The 18,088-nt window shown below is 44.8% G+C and overlaps 1 protein-coding gene across 10 annotated transcripts in view; it reads right to left on the bottom strand.

Annotated features, from left to right (window-relative positions):
* APC (APC regulator of Wnt signaling pathway) overlaps window positions 1–18,088 on the bottom strand; it is an 831,398-nt gene that overhangs the window by 48,842 nt on the left and 764,468 nt on the right. For all 10 annotated transcript variants that reach the window (XM_086961019.1, XM_086961023.1, XM_086961027.1 and 7 more), the window contains one exon: window positions 10,995–11,111. In XM_086961019.1, coding sequence (XP_086817145.1) covers window positions 10,995–11,111 — 117 coding nt within the window. The remainder of the gene's footprint in view (window positions 1–10,994; window positions 11,112–18,088) is intronic.

Genomic DNA, 18,088 nt, shown 5'->3' with positions numbered 1-18,088 from the left:
TTTGTTACTTTTTCATAATCATTTCACTCTTCACACACTCATTTGTTATCACTGTAAACTTCATGCACTATCAAGTGCCCCCGGTTCCTGGTGGACAAGTTACTTGCCTTTGGTAACGCCTTATCTGGTATCTAGCAGCAGATTCCTTCCCTTAAACTATTACGCAGTTGTGAGACAGGATCCGGATTTTGTTTTTAGCAATCACCCTGCAATCCCCTTGCATGCATGTAGGTGGTGTAATCTGTGCTAAAAGTGATGTGCATGCTGCCTACATAGACTGCACCCCACCACGCAGACCTCAGTACTTGACTGTTATTCCAAACCAGAAGCATAAAGCCAAACTGAGGAAGAATGGCCAGTGTGCCAGGTGACGTCCTGAAGAATCTCTGCAGTCGAGAATTACGCACAGTCCATAGAATGGGCTGGATGAGAGGGTCAGTAATCTTCTGCTAGATAGTCTCTACCAGATAAGGCATTACCGAGAGTAAGAAACTTGTTCATTTAATAGATGCTTCTAGCAGCCGATTCCTTACCATAGAATAGAAACTAAAGCAGGTGGGTCAGTGAACGATTCGTACTAAAAAGTCCTGGGGAACCGAACGGGCAAAATGCAATCTCTCTGGAACCGGACTGTCTAGGCAATAGTGTTTGGCAAATGTGTGGAGTGATTACCACACAGCCATCTGACAGATTTCCAGAACTGAGACTTTAGCTAATAATGAGGTTGCAGCTTTAGCTTTGGTAGAATGAGCTCTCAAGCCCTCATGGTGCTTCTTGGCCATTGCATAACAGATCATAATTAGGGCTCCCGGTTTTATGGTATTTATTTTTTCCACATTTCCGTCTGTATTTATCCATATTTATTTTTGTATCATTTTATCTGTAAGTATCTGCATTTATTTCTGTGGCAAGCAAAACAAGACGCTGCAGCTAGTATTTTTTCACATTTATTTAAATAGACATTGCACACTTTTTGCCTTTTTTTATCGTGCGAGTTTGCATCAAAGGTACTGAAGTGCTTAACGGCATGCAACAGTTTGATTACACAAGGTAATTTTCATTTTTGCAGACACTGGGAAATTAAGGGATTTGGTCAGAATCATGGGATGGTGATGCAAACCCAAGACTTGAGCCTATATGTTCACATCCATGGTTGTTAATTCACCCCAGTGCTATGGGTAGTGAAGGTGACATCACAATCCTTTTGCTATTGCAGGGTTACATCCACTCTTAGCCCCACAGAAGTCACTTAATTCCTGCTGTGCGGCTTAGAAAATAAAGCGGAGTGAAAATCAAGGAACGTAAACAGTGCTATTAGATTCCTGATTTCTTCCTGTTTTTCCCACAGCAGTGATGACCAGGCAAGTCGGGTGGTTCACTATCTGTACTCCTCACTAATGCTAATTGAACGCAACGTTCAAGTCCCTCCAAATCTACTACTCTCATTTCCTCCACCCACCACCTTTTTGGTTGATGTATACAACCATTGCCATATAATTAATAAAAAGAAATGTAAAGACAGAGCCCACAGCTTGACACTTTAGGCCACCAAGTTTAATGCACTTGTATGGCTCCAGCTTTCTCAATACAATTAAGGATCAGGCTACAAAAATGTGGAACGTCAACGATTAGACATCTATATAGCTTTTACATGCTGAGAGCTTCTCAACAAGTCACCCTTGTGTCCTCCTCACCCCTTCAGTATTCGTGTGGTTATACATGTGTACTAAAAATGCTGCAGTTAGCAGCAAGTCAGACTACCTGCAAGGTCTGTAAAGTACAGTGACTTAAGATTGTCCATGTATTTGAAAAGAAAGAACTACGGCTTGGGCTTTGACGAACAATCACGAGGGCTAGCATTCAAGCATTGCTCGAGACAACACTTGCTGACAGTCGCTAGGGTTAGGTTTCAGATGTGGCAATATCTACTCATTTGCATGCCTAAATTTCCATTTGACGGCTCTGTGCTTGGCTGGGAGCGAGCATTGCTCTCCAGGGAGAGGCCACATTCCAGTGTCCTCTACGCCTCGCACCCGAGTGCTCGAGCGCGCATTACCAGGTGATCACTGCATCATGGGAACTCCGACGGCTTGGGCAGAGCGCTGCACCTCGCTCCACCGGTGTGCCAATGAACCTGAACTGCATGCTTGCCTTTGCCACCATGTAATTAACCTCGGTGCTGTGTTTGGCTCCATGCTGTAGCTGTGAACCAGGCGCTGTTGTACCTGTGACGTGCAGATGTTCACGTGCACTTTCAGTTGCATGGCTGTCTTCCTCGGGGTTCTGATCTACAGTGCTCCGATGTCAAGTGGCGGACACCGCCCGATCTGTCTGTTTTTGCAAAAACTTCTTTGCGGTGAAGAATGGCTTAGCAAAGGTGCCACGGACACTTAAGAAAACTATGCCCCCCCCCTTCACACAGCCTCCCAATACGCTGGTTTCAAACTCATTTTAGGATGGCTTCTGCTGCCGCTGACAGCCAGGACCCTTACAGTGAAGATGTACAAAGATTTTGTTCCCCAGACTCTGTGGGGGTTAATGAAGCCATAAACTCGCTGTGGTGCCAGGCACTCCTTAAACAAGCTCTCTTGATGGGCCTTTCATTTTACATGTAGATCAACAAAGAAATGCACTTTAAACTATGCCTCCAGACAGGCAGTTACTACAAGCTGATGGTGAGACAACAGATGACACTGGTCATGGTGTTGACAGGATGTCTGGGGGGGGGGGGGGGGAGGGGGGGGCAAATAACCCCCTGGCATGGTCAATAGTGTTTGATTTATTGATAAATGTTGATAAGCACTTTCGGCCTGCTGCTGCCTGGGAGGGAGTGGCTCGCTCATTAACAGATCAGTCTCACTTGGCAGCAGAGTGCTTTGTTCAGACTCGGGAGGGCGGGGTGATTTAGAGGGGTGAATCTGCAGGACATCGCAGAGGCAAGTTTCAGATTTCTTTCGTTGGCCCCTGTGCGCCTCAGACACTGATTTTCTACAGGGGCACATAGACACCATAAAGCGGTTGGTAAGTATTTTTCCGTTTCTATTTTTAAATACAGACAAAGGAATAAATGTTTTCCGTCTGTAACTATGTGTAAAAATCTGTTTAAACGGAAAACCGGGAGCCCTAATCATAATACATGCGATAATCCATTGACACATGGTTCTTTTCTGGACTGCCTTCCTCTTCTGCGTTTCTGCAAATCCAAACAAAGAGTTGATCATCCACCCGGGATTCTATTGTATGATATATGTAGAACGACAATGCTCTTATAGGGTACAGGCAGCAGAGTCTCTCCACTTCCTAGGTAGAATGAGGGGGGAGGGAAGAAGGTAGGCAGTGTGATGTTCTGTCCGACGTGAAAAGGTGTAACCCCTTTGGCCAAAAAAGATGCTTGGGTTTCAAGAACTAGATTGTCTGGGAAGACGTAAATGTCCTAGGGACTAACAGAAAGCGCCTGCAATTTGCTAACACTCCTGCCTGATGTGATAATCACAAGGAAGACAGTCTTGATGGTCAGCAGTCTTAGAGGATAGCTGTGCATTGGTTCAAATGGTGAGCACATGAGAAAGGTGAGGTTCAAATTAGGGCATGATGAAGGTCGTAGGAGGAAACTTGTTGCAAACCTTCAAGGGATCGAGTCGCAACAGGTGACTTGAGCAGTGAAGGTTGTTCCAGAACTCGCAGGAAGGTGGAACTGTACTCCTCAAATGTGTCCAAGGCAAAGAACTTCAGACAAGAGTGCAGACAAATGATTAACAGATTTGGTTGCACACCAAGCCAAAAATGTGTCCCATCGGCCAACATAAATGATTTTTGTGGAGAGGGGTCTGGCTGCCAACATGAGATCACACACTTTGGGAGAGAGGTCACACAATCAACTGCCGCTGGTCAATCTCCACGCATGTAGGTGGAGTGGACAGTTTCAGGATAAAGAATCCTGCCCTGCTTCTGTGACAGGAGACCTTCTCGAAGGGGCAGCCTGATCGGAGGGCAAATACTCATGCTAAGGAGTTCAGGATAACAGAATCCCCTTGCCCTACCAGGGAGAAATAAGATAACTTGGCCCCTGCCGTTGAGAGTAGTGTTATTGGCAAAAAAGTGTACAGGAGTCCTGAGCTTCAAATGAAATGTGTTTCTGAGCACGTGTTGCCTTGGAAACTGCAAACAAAACAGGTGATGGACAGAATGTGGATCAATGTCACACATTCACCCCAGTCCAAAGATCTGGGCCCAAATCCATAGTTTTTTTGCACTACACACCACCCTGGGTTAGACAATGGCGATATGCAAATCAGCTCTGACCCTGTGCCCCATGGGAACAGTCCAGTCCGAACTACAAAAGCCATGTCCTTCCCAGAACGGAATCAAGCATCCGAGGACCGGACCGGTTTCGAGGTAACACCTCTCATCAGCCCGGCTAGCTTGACTCCAGTGGTGTGGAGTGCCTGGGACCCACGTCTGAGCATCCCCAGCGCACTTATGGCGGCAATTGCAAACAAAACAGGTGATGGACAGAATGTGGATCAATGTCACACATTCACCCCAGTCTAAAGATCTGGGTCCAAATCCATCGTTTTTTTGCACTCCACACCACCCTGGGTTAGACAATGGCGATATGCAAATCAGCTCTGACCCTGTGCCCCATGGGAACAGTCCAGTCCGAACTACAAAAGCCATGTCCTTCCCAGAACGGAATCAAGCATCCGAGGACCGGACCGGTTTGGAAACTGCAGCACGCAGATGTGCTGACAATGTGCGCAATCAGCAATGGAGAATAGATCTAACCCAGGGTGCCCCCCTCTCTGAACAGACTTTGAAGCACCTCACTATGGAGAAGCCATCCATGATCCGCGAGGCATTGAAAGCCGAGTTAATCTGCTCTGGTGTTAGAGAACCCGGCAGATGTTGAACCACCAGGAAAATGCCTGATGTTCCAGGGATGCAGGGCCTCTTGACACAGGGTCCCCAACCCCAATCCACCCTGCTTGTTGCAATACCACACAGCAGTAGTGTTGTCTGTGAACGCCTGAATTAGCCTTCCTTTGATGAAAGTAAGAAAGGCTTTCAATGGCAATCGGATCGCTCTCAGTTCCAACAGGTTTATGTGCATCTGAGACTCTGCAGGAGACCACAGTCTTCTGATAGCCACCTCTCCTAAATAGCTGCCCCAACCCATAAGTGCTGCATCTGTCACCACTGTTACCTCTGGGTGGGGAAGGGAAATAAGACTGCCACTGACCCAATCGCGGTCTGTGGGCCACCACTGTAGAGCTTTTCCAGTACCCACCAAATATCCGGACCTGGTCAGAGAGATTCTCCTGATGCTGTTCCCACTGGGTCTTCAAATCCTACTGCAGAGCCCATATATGCCAATGGGCATGTTTTACCACCAGAATGCAAGAGGTGATTAGGCCCAGCAGCCTCAGAATCAGTCTAACCGAAATCCCAGATAGATGCTGAAACATCAGAATCATAGTCCAAATATCCTGGACTCTCTGCTGCAAAGGATAAGCTCGAAACTGCACTATATCTAGAACAGCTCAGATGAAACGGAGCCAGGTGTGACTTCAGCACATTTATAGTGAACCCCAGTGAATACAGGAGGTCTGCCGGAGGTAGGAGACTACTGTCTGGGGGAATTCCGCTTTCTACAGCGAGTCGTCGAGGTAGGGGAAGACTAGAACCCTAACCTCCGCAGATGTGCTGCAACCACCACCATAACCTTGTTGAAGACCCGAGGGACGCTGGTGAAGTCAATGTGAAGCACAGCGAACTGAAAGGGCTTGTGGCACACCATGAACCCCAGGTACAGTCTGTGGGCTGGAAGGAAGGAAATATTAAAGTAAGAGTCTTGCAAGTCCAAAGCTATCATCCATCTAGTCTCCAGGCTTAAAGGCAGGCAGATAAGACCTGAGCCAAGATGAGCATGTTGGATTTTCCCTTCTTCAGGAAATAGTTGAGGGCATATATCTAATACAGGCCAGAGGCTTCCATCTTTCTTCAGCCTCTAAATGGCTCCTTTGGCCAGAGAAGCCATAACTTCCTGTTGCAAGACCAAGAGATGGTCCTCAGTTAGTCGATCAGAGGACAATGGCTGGGTATGTTGGAATGGAAGTGCATAGCCTCGCTGGTCGATTTGAAGTATCCACTTGCATGAAGTTATGCATGTCAATGGTGAAGGTGGCATCAAATACTGCTACCAACTGGGTGCCAATGGTGGAAAGAGGGTAAACTAAAGACCTCAGCCGCCATTGTGAAAGGAGTGAGGTGTCCAGGCCACTGGCGTTAGCCAAGTCTAGTACCAGGTGTCATCAGGAATGAGCTCTGCTAAGTGGTTGGAATACCCATAGGGATCCTCAGATCCCCTCTTTTCGTGTTCCTTAGCAGGCCCCTCAGGAAAAATGGGCTACATCTCCAATTCAGGCCATGTGGGAATGGCTGGCGCCAGAGCCAATGTCAGGTGACACCAGTCCTGCTCCGTTTTGGAATCCGGAATCACAATGGGTTCAGAAGCATTGGGACCGGCAATCCCCGGAAGAGGTTGCAAAGTCACAGCCAGAGGTGATCAGGATCCACCAGCAGATCCCATGGGGTCGACTGGAGCCAAGAGTGGACCCACTGTGTGAGCCCCAGTTCAAGGCCCTCCCTAACCCATGGGTCCCAAAGGCGCACCCACAGGGGTTTGGCTGCTCAAACATGAGGCTCATGTCCTTATAGAATTCATGGAGTTGAGCAGGGGTTGCTCTGGGAAACTCGAGGTTGTGTGGAGCAGACCCAGTGTCAGAAGCTGGCTGTAGAGTAACAACTTGTGAATTGGCTTAGATTTGTGGGTAGTTCTCTCACGATGTCCGAAGAATGTATAAAAGCACTTTGACTTTTGAGACTCACCAGAAGAAGTTTGGGTTTGCGGCGGGGATCGACACGAACGATTCCAGGAGCAGTATTGATATCTCACTCACGAACAGGACCTGCAGGGACGTGGAGTCTTATTGCGAGCAACTAAGAGCTTCATGGGCCGCTCAACAAGGGTCTTGGGGTTTATGGTTTGGCACTTTGTGCAAGCAGAGGATTCATAGTCCCTTTCCAAGCATCAGAGACACGAAGTGGGGGCCTGTAACTGACACCTGTGGATGGCGGGCCCTACAAAGTTTGAACCCAGTGAGCTTCTTCGGGGACATTACGTAAAATTAAGTAGGAAAAATGGCACACTATCTTCAACAAAACATTAAAAAAATCCACACAATAAAATTACTGACGGGAGCTCTACTGAATCTATGCAGATGGCGCAGAAAAGAAGGAAGGGAGGTCATCACACTAGGGTGGCGTCTATATATATACACCACACGCACATCACTTCTGGTACAGACGTCGACCACTAGCGGAGCCAAATGACACCACCTACCAGCATGCAGTGGAATAGCTCAACTATTTCTGGATCCAGTCTGATGCCTGGTAAATATTCTAAGGTAAGGAATCTGCAGCTAGAAGTCTATCAGATATACACAGTACACTGTATAAAAAGAAAGAAAAACTATATATATATTAAAATGCATGTAATTAAAGATGCAAATGTGAATGCATAGAAAGTGAATATGTGGAACTATCAGTGATCTAACTTACCCTACTTGGGTTTCTTTTTAGCTCATCAGCCAAGAGGAAGGGGGTACTTACCTGTAGTCACCTACTTAACGATAGGGGTAAAATGAAAAACCATATAGTTGTTAAAAGGCTCTCAAATGCGAAGTTCATGATCCTCCAGTGTTAACTGTATCTCCCTTTGTAGACCGTTTCTCAATGAGCTTTTCCTAATTAGTGACAAGGCCCTAAGTGGATCCCATATAGTTGCCATGTAGATATGAAATTTATTAATTATCACATATTGGTTTCATGTGCTTTATAGACTGCTTCTCGGTGTATAAATCCATATTGATGCCAAGAAGGCTGCCCTTCAAAATACACAGATATAAAAACATGAATTGCGTTGTTAGGTATATGTCAGGTTGTGCATTCTTACACACAAGTCACATAGATGGAAATCCTCTTACTGTACCTTTGTAATTTTTTGTATCCATCGGATAGTGCTTCTTTCATTCTTGGTTCTAAATGAGTCCCTCATGTTGGGAGTTACCAGTCTTTCCTTTGTATATAGTTCTCGGTGCACTCACTTGCTCCGGTCTTCTTCACCCTTTTTAATTCATAATTTGCAAATGTGGAGCTAGTAATCTAAAATAGGAAACCTATTCCGACCAAGCAGTGAATACTACAGATGTATCATACTTTCTACCACAATTCGGATGATTACATATCACACCCTATTCAAGAAAAATTGCAAAAATGGCTTTTCACTAGAGGTTAATTGACCCAATAGTCTTCCTTCTAGGGCCAGGGAGACCATTTAAAGCTAACAGCTATGCTTTAAAAACGTCGTAACAGCTTGAAGACTGGAATCAATGTGTTCAGTACACTATGAAATGTTGTGTATAGACATCACGTCTTCTGGAGGGCTTGCTTCTTTCACTCTCCTAGGTATACTTTCAAGGAAACTACGTTGGTCCTCTATTTGAGGTACCTAAAATGGATAGGTATAGAAAAAGCATCCACAGCATTGTCATTTTCTGCCAGTAGGCACACTTTATGGTATTCATGTATCACGCTTCAGTATTGAGCGCCTTTTAACATATCTGTGGTCCTATTTTGGGGTTGGGTGGTTCTTCACTATGATACTGATTCATCAAAGACCCGTTTTGCGAGTCTAGAATAGCGATTCATAAGGAATCGCTATTACAGACTCACAAAACGGGATTCATGTAGGAATCACAAAAAGAATTGCGATTCCTACACATTCCTTATATGCGATTAGCAAATTGCTAATCGCAAATAAGGAATAACTCCCCATTCATTCCTGAGTTTCCATCAGAAAAAATTTAGCTCGTTGGAGGTTCGACCACATGGTTTAATCAAGGTTTTAAAAACTAAGGTGAAAAAGAATGGCAAATGGTGTCTTGAGACCTTAAGCAAGAGACAAAATTAGGGGATGGGGTCCAGCATCCAAGACCTTTGAAGCGCAGGATCAGCATTTTTTTAACCCACTAATATGCCCCATAAGAAGAAGCCCAGTAATAAATGCAAGGATGCAAGTATACATGAGAAAACTCCTGGACACAAATTAAACACGAATGTGCCAATAAACTGGTGCTTTGACCCAATGATCAAAAAAGCTTCATCTACTCGGGAAGAGGAAAGGGACTCCACAAAAGCTAATGGACACAGTGGAAACCATGGATTCTCTTTACTTCTAAAACTGCTTCATTTTTTATAGTATAAACAATGTTCTTCAGTGGTGATCCATTTCGGATGATTATACATAAATAATAGTCTCAGACCATGGTTTAACTTTGTTACTCGATGTACATTTGACTAGGCTCCCTAGTCTAGGATGATGTCCATTAAAAAGAGCGCTATATGGGAGTGGTCAGGTAGTTAGAAATACTAGGAGGCTCTATACTGGTCCAGACTTAACTTTCAGGTTGAGGGTTGCCAGAGGTACTTAGAGGCAGCTTCAGAAGAGACTGAGATAAAGATTCAGCCTTAGGAGAAAGCTGCCACACGACTGAGAACAGTCTAACACAGCAAGGCCCCTAGCATACCTGGCAATGTGGCCGTCGGCATCACTGCACTTAGTGAAATCATAGTCCTGCTGACAGCAACATCTCGTGCTGGGGAGCCACATATGTTGGTGTTGATAAAGGGAGCGACATGAATGTATCAGTAGGGAGTTACTTAACAGGCAGCTTCATGAACATGCTGTGGGATGCACGGTGGGAACAGTGGCCCTTGAGCTCCCTCCATTTTCATGAAGGGAGAAGCCTGCAATTGGAGAGGTAAACATTATCTTGGAGACAGGCATGGGGCAGAGCCTTGTACAAGACTTGCAGCTGAAAGAGAGAAAGGGCAAACATCCCAAAAAGAGCAACCTGCACACTTAAAATGAGAAGGATAAATGACAGGCAGCAGGCAAAAATAGCGCAACCCATGACAAGAAAGAGAGAATGGAATTGCTATTAAGAGGACAGACTAATAAGGATAGGCTTTCCTCAATTTATCTTAATACTAGGAGTATATTTATTTTGCAGAAAGCGCACAAGCCTGCAAAATGCACTTGTAGCCAGCTGAATTCTCTCTTGTGTTGTGCCATGTAGTGACTCCCACTGTTTCTACTAGAAGCCCATACGATCTGTCCTACTCCTTTCCAGGACATTACTCAAGAATCTGCAGATAAGACACCCTCCAATGATTCTAAAGACAATTAGTATGGCAAACCAAAAATGTGCTGGATTAAAAAGAATATCAAAGGCCCCTCAATTCCTGATAAGCCCGGTCACACAAGTGGGGTACAATTTCTTTCAGGAGAAATGCTGGAACAGCAGTGCTAGACCTTTTGTGGATTGCTGCGCATTGCAGAATTTTCCTTTGAAGAAATGGGAGATAAGTGTGTGATTGTAGCCAAACTGAGGTCTGCAAGGAATTTGAGTGTAGGGGGAAGGGATTTAGAGAAGAATGTCGGATCTTTAGGGTGAGGGTATGTGCCAATGCTTGGGTGGGCCCCCCGTTGCAGAAAGATTGCAGGGCCTAGGTCTACCGGGTTTCTCCTCCCCGGTTCTGGGGGCAGTTATGCCACTTGAGCAGCGATCAAAGTAAAATCAGAACATGCATAATGGCGCAGTCTTTTTCATTTTATTTACAGTGATGAGCATCACAGCAAACAGAAAAAAATTAAACTTGAGATGTGACATGAAAAGAAAATGTTTCTGGCGCTTGCATCGGCCCATTGACGTCTCTGCACTATGGAAGTAATGTGGCAAATGTGTAGTCTACTGCATTAAGGAGGTTAATATGAAAAGCATGTGCACCTATGAAAGGCAAATGCTAATAAATAGTAATATTGGTAATGTAAATACATTTAACATGTATGACAAACACAATGTGTGACTTACTTTTTTAACTTCTAAAGCACATTCCATTAACGCTCTCACACTTCCAACTTCACGTAAAGTTTTCTTACTGTTCACATCCGCTCTCCAAGACAAATTTCGCAAAACGCTGGCAATGACCTGAAAAATATAAATGTAGAGACTATTAACTGCTGCTGAATAAAATATTCTCTGGCACGAAAATCGTGTTTGTTCTATATGACTGGGGAGAGACGCCCTGCAGAACAGAGCTGTACTGCTAAACGCATCTTTAAGAATGAACTTTTACCTTTACAGATAAGAATGTGAGCACTTGCAGCGAGAAGCTGTCATGATCCAGTGGGCGAGCAGATTTGGAAGTCTTTAATGTAGCCTAGACTGTCTTACAATTGCCATTTGAGTTAATGATGTGTACAGTCATCCCTGCAGCACTCCCTTTGGTGTACCCCAGTGATGGGAAACAAAGTTTATAATTTTATAGAAGACGTCAGTACTTTCTCTTTATCAAGTAGTTATGTGGACATGTTTATCAACAGTTGAATCAAAATTATTCCTAGTTTTTTTGCCCGGAGCTGCACCCTCAGGGTAGCACTTTCACCAATTCAAAATGACTACTTTTCAGCCCTTCCTAAAAATACTTGGATATAACCTTTTCCTAAAATTTCCCAGGTGTGGAGATAAAAAAGTAAACATGTCTCCTGGAATATTTGGGAGAAAACTGCTCTTTCCCCAAATATTCTAGGACTGGAATTAGAATAGTAAATGTGACCTTCCAGTGTCCACCACAGCCACTACTGCCCTGAGGGTGCAGCTCAGGGCAAGAAACATGACTGAGGTGAATCAAACTACCTTCTTAACTGATTTAGAAGCAGTAAAAGTGCACTTTTTCACACTGCTACTTAATGTTAGCCGAACCTTTTGTGTGAAAAGTCATGACAAAGTGAAATTTGTGTGTGTTATTTGTGAGATAGACCCAACTACTATTAGGACTAGGTAAAGATAAGCCAAATGTCTGCTATACATTAACATTTAAAACCATTGTATCTTAAAAGGGTGTACTTTGTTCTTCACATCTATATGCCTATCAGTATTTTAGCATTTCCCTTCCCTCCTAAAATGTCAGAAGTATAGCCTGCAATACAGTGAGTATGTAAATGCATGAACCAAAGTGCATAATCTCCAATTACATTAGCTGACCACAATTTCTGGTGGTGAAGTCAGCCAAACTCTGAACTTTGTCATTAGCTCAATAAAATGAATCTGCAGTTTGTTTTGTGTAGTATGTTTATGCTAACAGTATATTTTAAAATGCAATTGTAGAACATTTAGATTTATCAAACCTGTTTGATATCGGGGTTTGATGGCGGCCCCTCTACTTTTTACTTCATCTCCTTCAAGATTTGTTTGGGAGGTTTGTGATGCACAAGATAAATGTGAAGAGACATCTTGTCTTAACGTACTTCCTTTTCAGTAAGTAGGCCTAGGCAAGTTAATGTAACGTTGTCCTAATAGAGGTAGCTGAAAGAAGGCTACAGCCAATTTGCACCAGACAGTGGATTTCTTGCTTTTACTACAGCTCAAGAGGGAAAGGAGTGCTTTCAAAACGAACTGTGTGTATTCCCCACCTTGTCCTGCTAAAAAGTGGCATTATATATTTCTGCAAAGCAACCCTTGCTAGTCTCACCCAACAGCACTGTACATACGACAAAAGGAAACTAGGAAATAAGCACATATACAATATAGTTTGAAGACCAACCATTTTAAAAGCCAAAGCATAACTCATCCTGACACAAAATGGGTAAAATAATATTAAAAGCTTAATGACTATGAAATATCTCTTTTTTGACAAATGAGAGGGACAAGTAGGGCTATTTTGGAAGGGTCCAGCGTACGTGCCCGGGAAAGTAACAACAAAGAAAGGTACGCAGTTCCCTAAGGGTGGTGTACTCTGAGATAGCAAACTAAACTAATGGAACCCAGGTAACGAATCAAGAAGGGACAGTTGAAAGGGGGATGGGGATCCTCCCTTTCGGGATTTAAAACCCTCACACACCCAGCAAGCTAGGTGTCATTTACCTTAATAAAAACAGTATGGAGAGGTAAACTTCCTGGTTATATGATCCAGGACAGTGTGCTCTACCAATAATAACAAGCATTTACAATGCAACGGTCTCGCCTTTGCAAAAGTTAGCGCTTTTGGCATTGTAAATGACAAATGTTTTATTTATGTGTTGGTTTTGGAAACAGATAATTAAATGGCATTGTCATGAGCAGTAGAGAGTGAGTAGTAGAGAGTGAGTAGTAGAGAGAGTAGTAGAGTGAGTAGTAGTGAGTAGTAGAGAATGAGTAGAGAGTAGTGAGTAGTAGAGTGTGTAGTAGAGAGTAGTGAGTGTGTAGTAGAGAGTGTCTAGTAGAGAGTAGTGAGTGTGTAGTAGAGTAGTGAGTGTGTAGTAGAGTGTGTAGTAGTGAGTGTAGTAGAGAGTAGTGACTGTAGTAGAGAGTAAGTAGTAGAGAGTAGTGAGTAGTAGAGTGTGTAGTAGAGTAGTGAGTGTGTACTAGAGTGTGTAGTAGAGTGAGCAGTAGAGAGTAGTGAGTGTGTAGTAGAGTGGTGAGTGTGTAGTAGAGTGGTGAGTGTGTAGTAGAGTGTGTAGGAGAGTGTGTAGTAGGGAGTGTAGTAGAGTGTGTAGTAGAGTGTGTAGTAGAGAGTGTGTAGTAGAGAGTAGTGAGTGTGTAGTAGAGAGTGTGTAATACAGAATGTGAAGTAGAGAGATTGAAGTAGAGAGATTGAAGTAGAGAGATTGAGGTAGAGAGATTGAGGTAGAGAGATTGAGGTAGAGAGATTGAGGTAGAGAGATTGAGGTAGAGAGATTGAGGTAGAGAGATTGAGGTAGAGAGATTGAAGTAGAGAGATTGAAGTAGAGAGTGTGGAGTAGAGAGTGGAGAGTCTGTAGTAGAGTGTAGTAGAAAGTAGTGAGTGTGTAGTAGACTAGTAGAGAATGTGTAGTAGAGTAGTAGAGAGTAGTAGAGGGTGTGTAGTAGTGTGTAGTAGAGCGTGTGTGTAGCAGAGTGTGTAGTAGTGTGTAGTAGAGTGTAGTAGAGTGTGTAGTGTAGAGTGTGTAGTAGAGAGTGTAATGTAGAGTGTGTAATGTAGTGTATAATGTAGAGTGTATAGTAGAGAGTGTAGTAGAGAGTAGTGACTGTAGTACATAGTGTGTAGTAGAGAGTGTGTAGTAGAGAGTGTGTAGAAGAGAGTAGTGGCTGTAGTAGTGAGTGTGTAGAGAGTGTGTAGTAGAGAGTAGTGACTGTAGTAGAGAGTGTGTAGTAGAGAGTGTGTAGTACAGTGTGTAGTAGAGAGTAGTGACTGTAGTAGAGAGTGTGTAGTAGAGTGTGTAGTAGAGAGTAGAGTGCGTAGCAGAGAGTAGTGACTGTAGTATAGTGTGTAGCAGAATGTGTAGTAGAGAGTAGTGACTGTAGTAGGGAGTGTGTAGTAGAGAGTAGTGATTGTAGTAGAGAGTGTGTAGTAGAGAGTGTGCAGTGATTTGAGTTTTACATCAAATTAAAAACGGGAACGGAACAAACTCATCCTATACATTATTGTGGTAGGTGCCCACGCATATAGGGTTAAATGATGCGTTAGATGCCACAGGTCCCACCAACATGCTTCCTTTATGATAGGAGAATGCCCAACATCGCGGAGATTTGCTCTCTGCTCTTCCCGGATATTTGTATTTTCAAATATATGTTATCCTGCTAAACGAAGACGATGCTCAAACTATAAAAGAAGAGGGTTTCACAGATATGTTAGTCCTTCCGGGCAAACGAAATGACCCAAAGAAAGATCAAGTGACAGTTTAGAGCTCCAAGTGAGTCTTAATAAAATCAGTGTCTGGAACGCATAGCATCAAAGACGAGCGGGGCATCAAACTGCAGTGTCATTCAATCAAAGCTTCAAGGCTTCTGAGCGCTAGCCGAGAATTATTTTTTGTGAAGCACTAATCACTGTGGAAGGTGCCCCTGCTATCCCAGATGTGAGAAGTCAGTCTGATATGAAAATAAGCAGTATTTGGAATGAATGTATTTGGCAGGGGGAAGGTGGGGCGGCGCAAGACCGTACTGACGAGTGAACAGGAGCCATTTTGTACCGAGTGATTCTGCCTGTGTGCATGTAGACAAACCAGGCAGCAGCATGAGCATGTGATTTGGTAAATAAAAACGGGGCTTGATGTTAGGAGGGGGGAGCTGGAAGCTGCAGGTCCCCGGAACAGAAGGAGGAAGGGTAGCTGCATCCCCTGTGTGACAACAGGAGCCAGGCATTACCGGGGGTACAGGATAAAAAAATTGAAGAACCACACCTCTTAGTCCAGAAGTTGTGATATACCACTTCATGTGATTTCATTTGGGGCAGTGGGCGCCTTACATCATATCTGCCACGCCCCACCCAGTCCGGGTGTTACCTGGCGTCCGGCTCGGTCAGCACGGTGGTGTCCAGGTAGTCGATCTTGTAGAACTCGAGCAGCGCCGGCAGATTGTCGAACTCCTGGTTGCCGATCTTGAAGCGCCTCGAAGGCAGCAGCGAGTTGATGATGTAGTGGGAGACGTGCAATTTCTCGGACACGGACATCATGTAGTCTCCGGGGCACGTGGACGAGTCCCACACCAGGAAGACGCCGTCCCACTGCCCCTGCAGCTGCCGATGAGCCTAGTTGCGGGACACCGGCCTGAAGTAGCAGCTCGAGCGGTCCGACGAGTCAAAGCGGGCCGAGGATATGGCTTGGTGGAGGTGGGCCCTGGGGCTGCAAAGGAGGTGTCACCGCAGGCCAGGGGCTCGCACCCGATTCTCCTGACAGGGAACGCAGAGGGCTCCTCAGCCAAGGCGGGTGCGGTCCCCCATCCTCCCAGTATTTGTTTATTGGTTCAATCAATTAATTTCAATTGTTAACAAAAGAAACAAGGAAATATTTATTTTCTTGTAAACACGGGGAGATTATGTGATGTGTTACGCAAAGAAGCCCCTCCCGCCCGGCGTCGACGACACTTCCGTTGCCAGGCAACGGCCCCACCGGCACCAATCCCAGCGCGGCTCCTCGTCTGACGTCAGAGGAGCTGCGCTCGGGATTTGTGAGGCTACCGAACTTCCCGGGCTGCGGCGGTTTTTACGGGGAGGCAAGTTTTAATGTACATACAATGCCGCTGTGGGAGGCGGCGGTGATTTTAGACAGCGCACCTTCTAGCACAGTGCCTTCACATGCGTAAGGGGAGAGGAGCCCGGTGAGTGGGGTTGAGGGTGGGGGTGTACGCGCGTGTGTCTGGTTGAGTGTGTCTGTGCGTGCGTGTATCTGTTTAAGGGGGGGTGCGTGTGTCTGTTTCCGGGGGGGGGGGGGGGGGTGCGTGTGTGTGTGTATGCAGTGTGTGTATGTGCGCATGCATGAATGTGGCTTGGTTTCAGAATGGGAAAATGAGGCACGCCGACGTGCGCGCTCACGAGGTAGAATCTCGCTCGTGACAGTCTGCTGTCCACATTACCCAGAAAGTGATTACATAAGTTGTCTCGCCCTAGACAGCAAAAAGCTTTGCTTTTTGCTTTCGTCTAGGCGAGACCTAAAAAGGTGCACTATCTACACATTGTGTAGATAGTGCACCTTTTGATTATTGTTTAGGTCTTGATGAATTGCGCTGTATCCTTATGAACTAGAGCATGAAACATGTCGACCGACCACGAATTGACCACTTAGTAGAGCACACTGTCCTGGATCATTGAACCAGGAAGTTTACCTCTCCATACTGTTTTTATTAAGGCAAATAACCACGCCAATAAAAAACATTGTGGATTATCTAACCTTTTTTTAAATTTTACATCACTATCACACACGTCTACACCCTTTCGCGCTAGGCCCTCATACCCACATGCACCAACTGGCAGGGACAAAAGATCTCCGACAAAGAGCCCCATCTGGGTGCCCGTCAGGCATTGCAGCGCCAGCTTGACGAGGAGCAAAAACCCATATGATGAAGCATGACACCAAGCTTGCTGGGTTGTGAGGGTTTCAAGTCCTGAAAGGGAGGATCCCCATCCCCCTTTCAACTGTCCCTTCTTGATTTGTTACCTGGGTTCCATTAGTTTAGTTTGTTATCTCAGAGTACACCACCCTTAGGGAACTGCGTACCTTTCTTTGTTGTTAATGAAATATCTCTTAACTCCTTAGAAAAAAGGAACTAGCTTGAGAGACCAGAAATTAGTTCAAACACTTGGGCACCAATCACAAATCAAACAAGTATCAGTCAGTCAACCAATCAGTCGAGCATTTTAACAGCAAAGCACACCTACTGGCTTTGAAAATACTTTTTGCTGCTTCTCTTCCACAATAGCTAAAATAATCAATAATCTGATTTGTTATTAGGCTTGTCAGTCCATCCTTAGTACCGCCTTGTCTTCATTAGTAACCTCCCATGAAGACTGGCCCTTTTAGTTCTGTTGTTACACAGTATGTCTTACTTAGCCTGTAAGCACTATTTTCTTTAATGAGTTTTACCTACAGCAGGCACGACATGCTTTCCTGCAACATTCAGTGTGCCATGCATGCTCTCACTTCACAAACAGCCCGGGAAAATGGTGGCTGCTTCTTTGAAATGAAATAGGTCTTGGGTTTACAAAAGTTTGAGCTATTGACATTGTAAATGACAATGCTTTTTATTTATGTGTTAATTTTTAAAACAGATCACTAAAAGGCATTGTCATTTACAATGCCAATACCTTTAACTCTACCACATGCGAGACCAATTGCATTGCAAATGCTTGTTTAATACGCTATTCTCGGATGGCAACCACCTATCTTTGACAGATAAACATAAAAACTATGTATAAAGGGTGTGAAAGCCTCTGTTAATAAAGGAATCGCCTGGCAGCAAAGTACAGCTGTAGAAGCCACCAAAACAAGTATGTAAACGAGCACAGGCAAAGCCAACCTGTCTCACCTATGCAAGAGCTATTGGCTTTTCCATGATCTGAGTGGAGTGGCATAGAGTGGAGGGGCATAGAATGACATGGAGGGGCATAGAATGACATGGAGGGGCATAGAATGACATGGAGGGGCATAGAGTAGGGTGGTACAGAGTGGAGT

Source organism: Lissotriton vulgaris, chromosome 3_1 (genome assembly GCF_964263255.1).
Source record: "Lissotriton vulgaris chromosome 3_1, aLisVul1.2, whole genome shotgun sequence".
Lineage (NCBI taxonomy): Eukaryota > Metazoa > Chordata > Amphibia > Caudata > Salamandridae > Lissotriton > Lissotriton vulgaris.
This window is presented reverse-complemented; position numbering and strand designations above follow the sequence as displayed.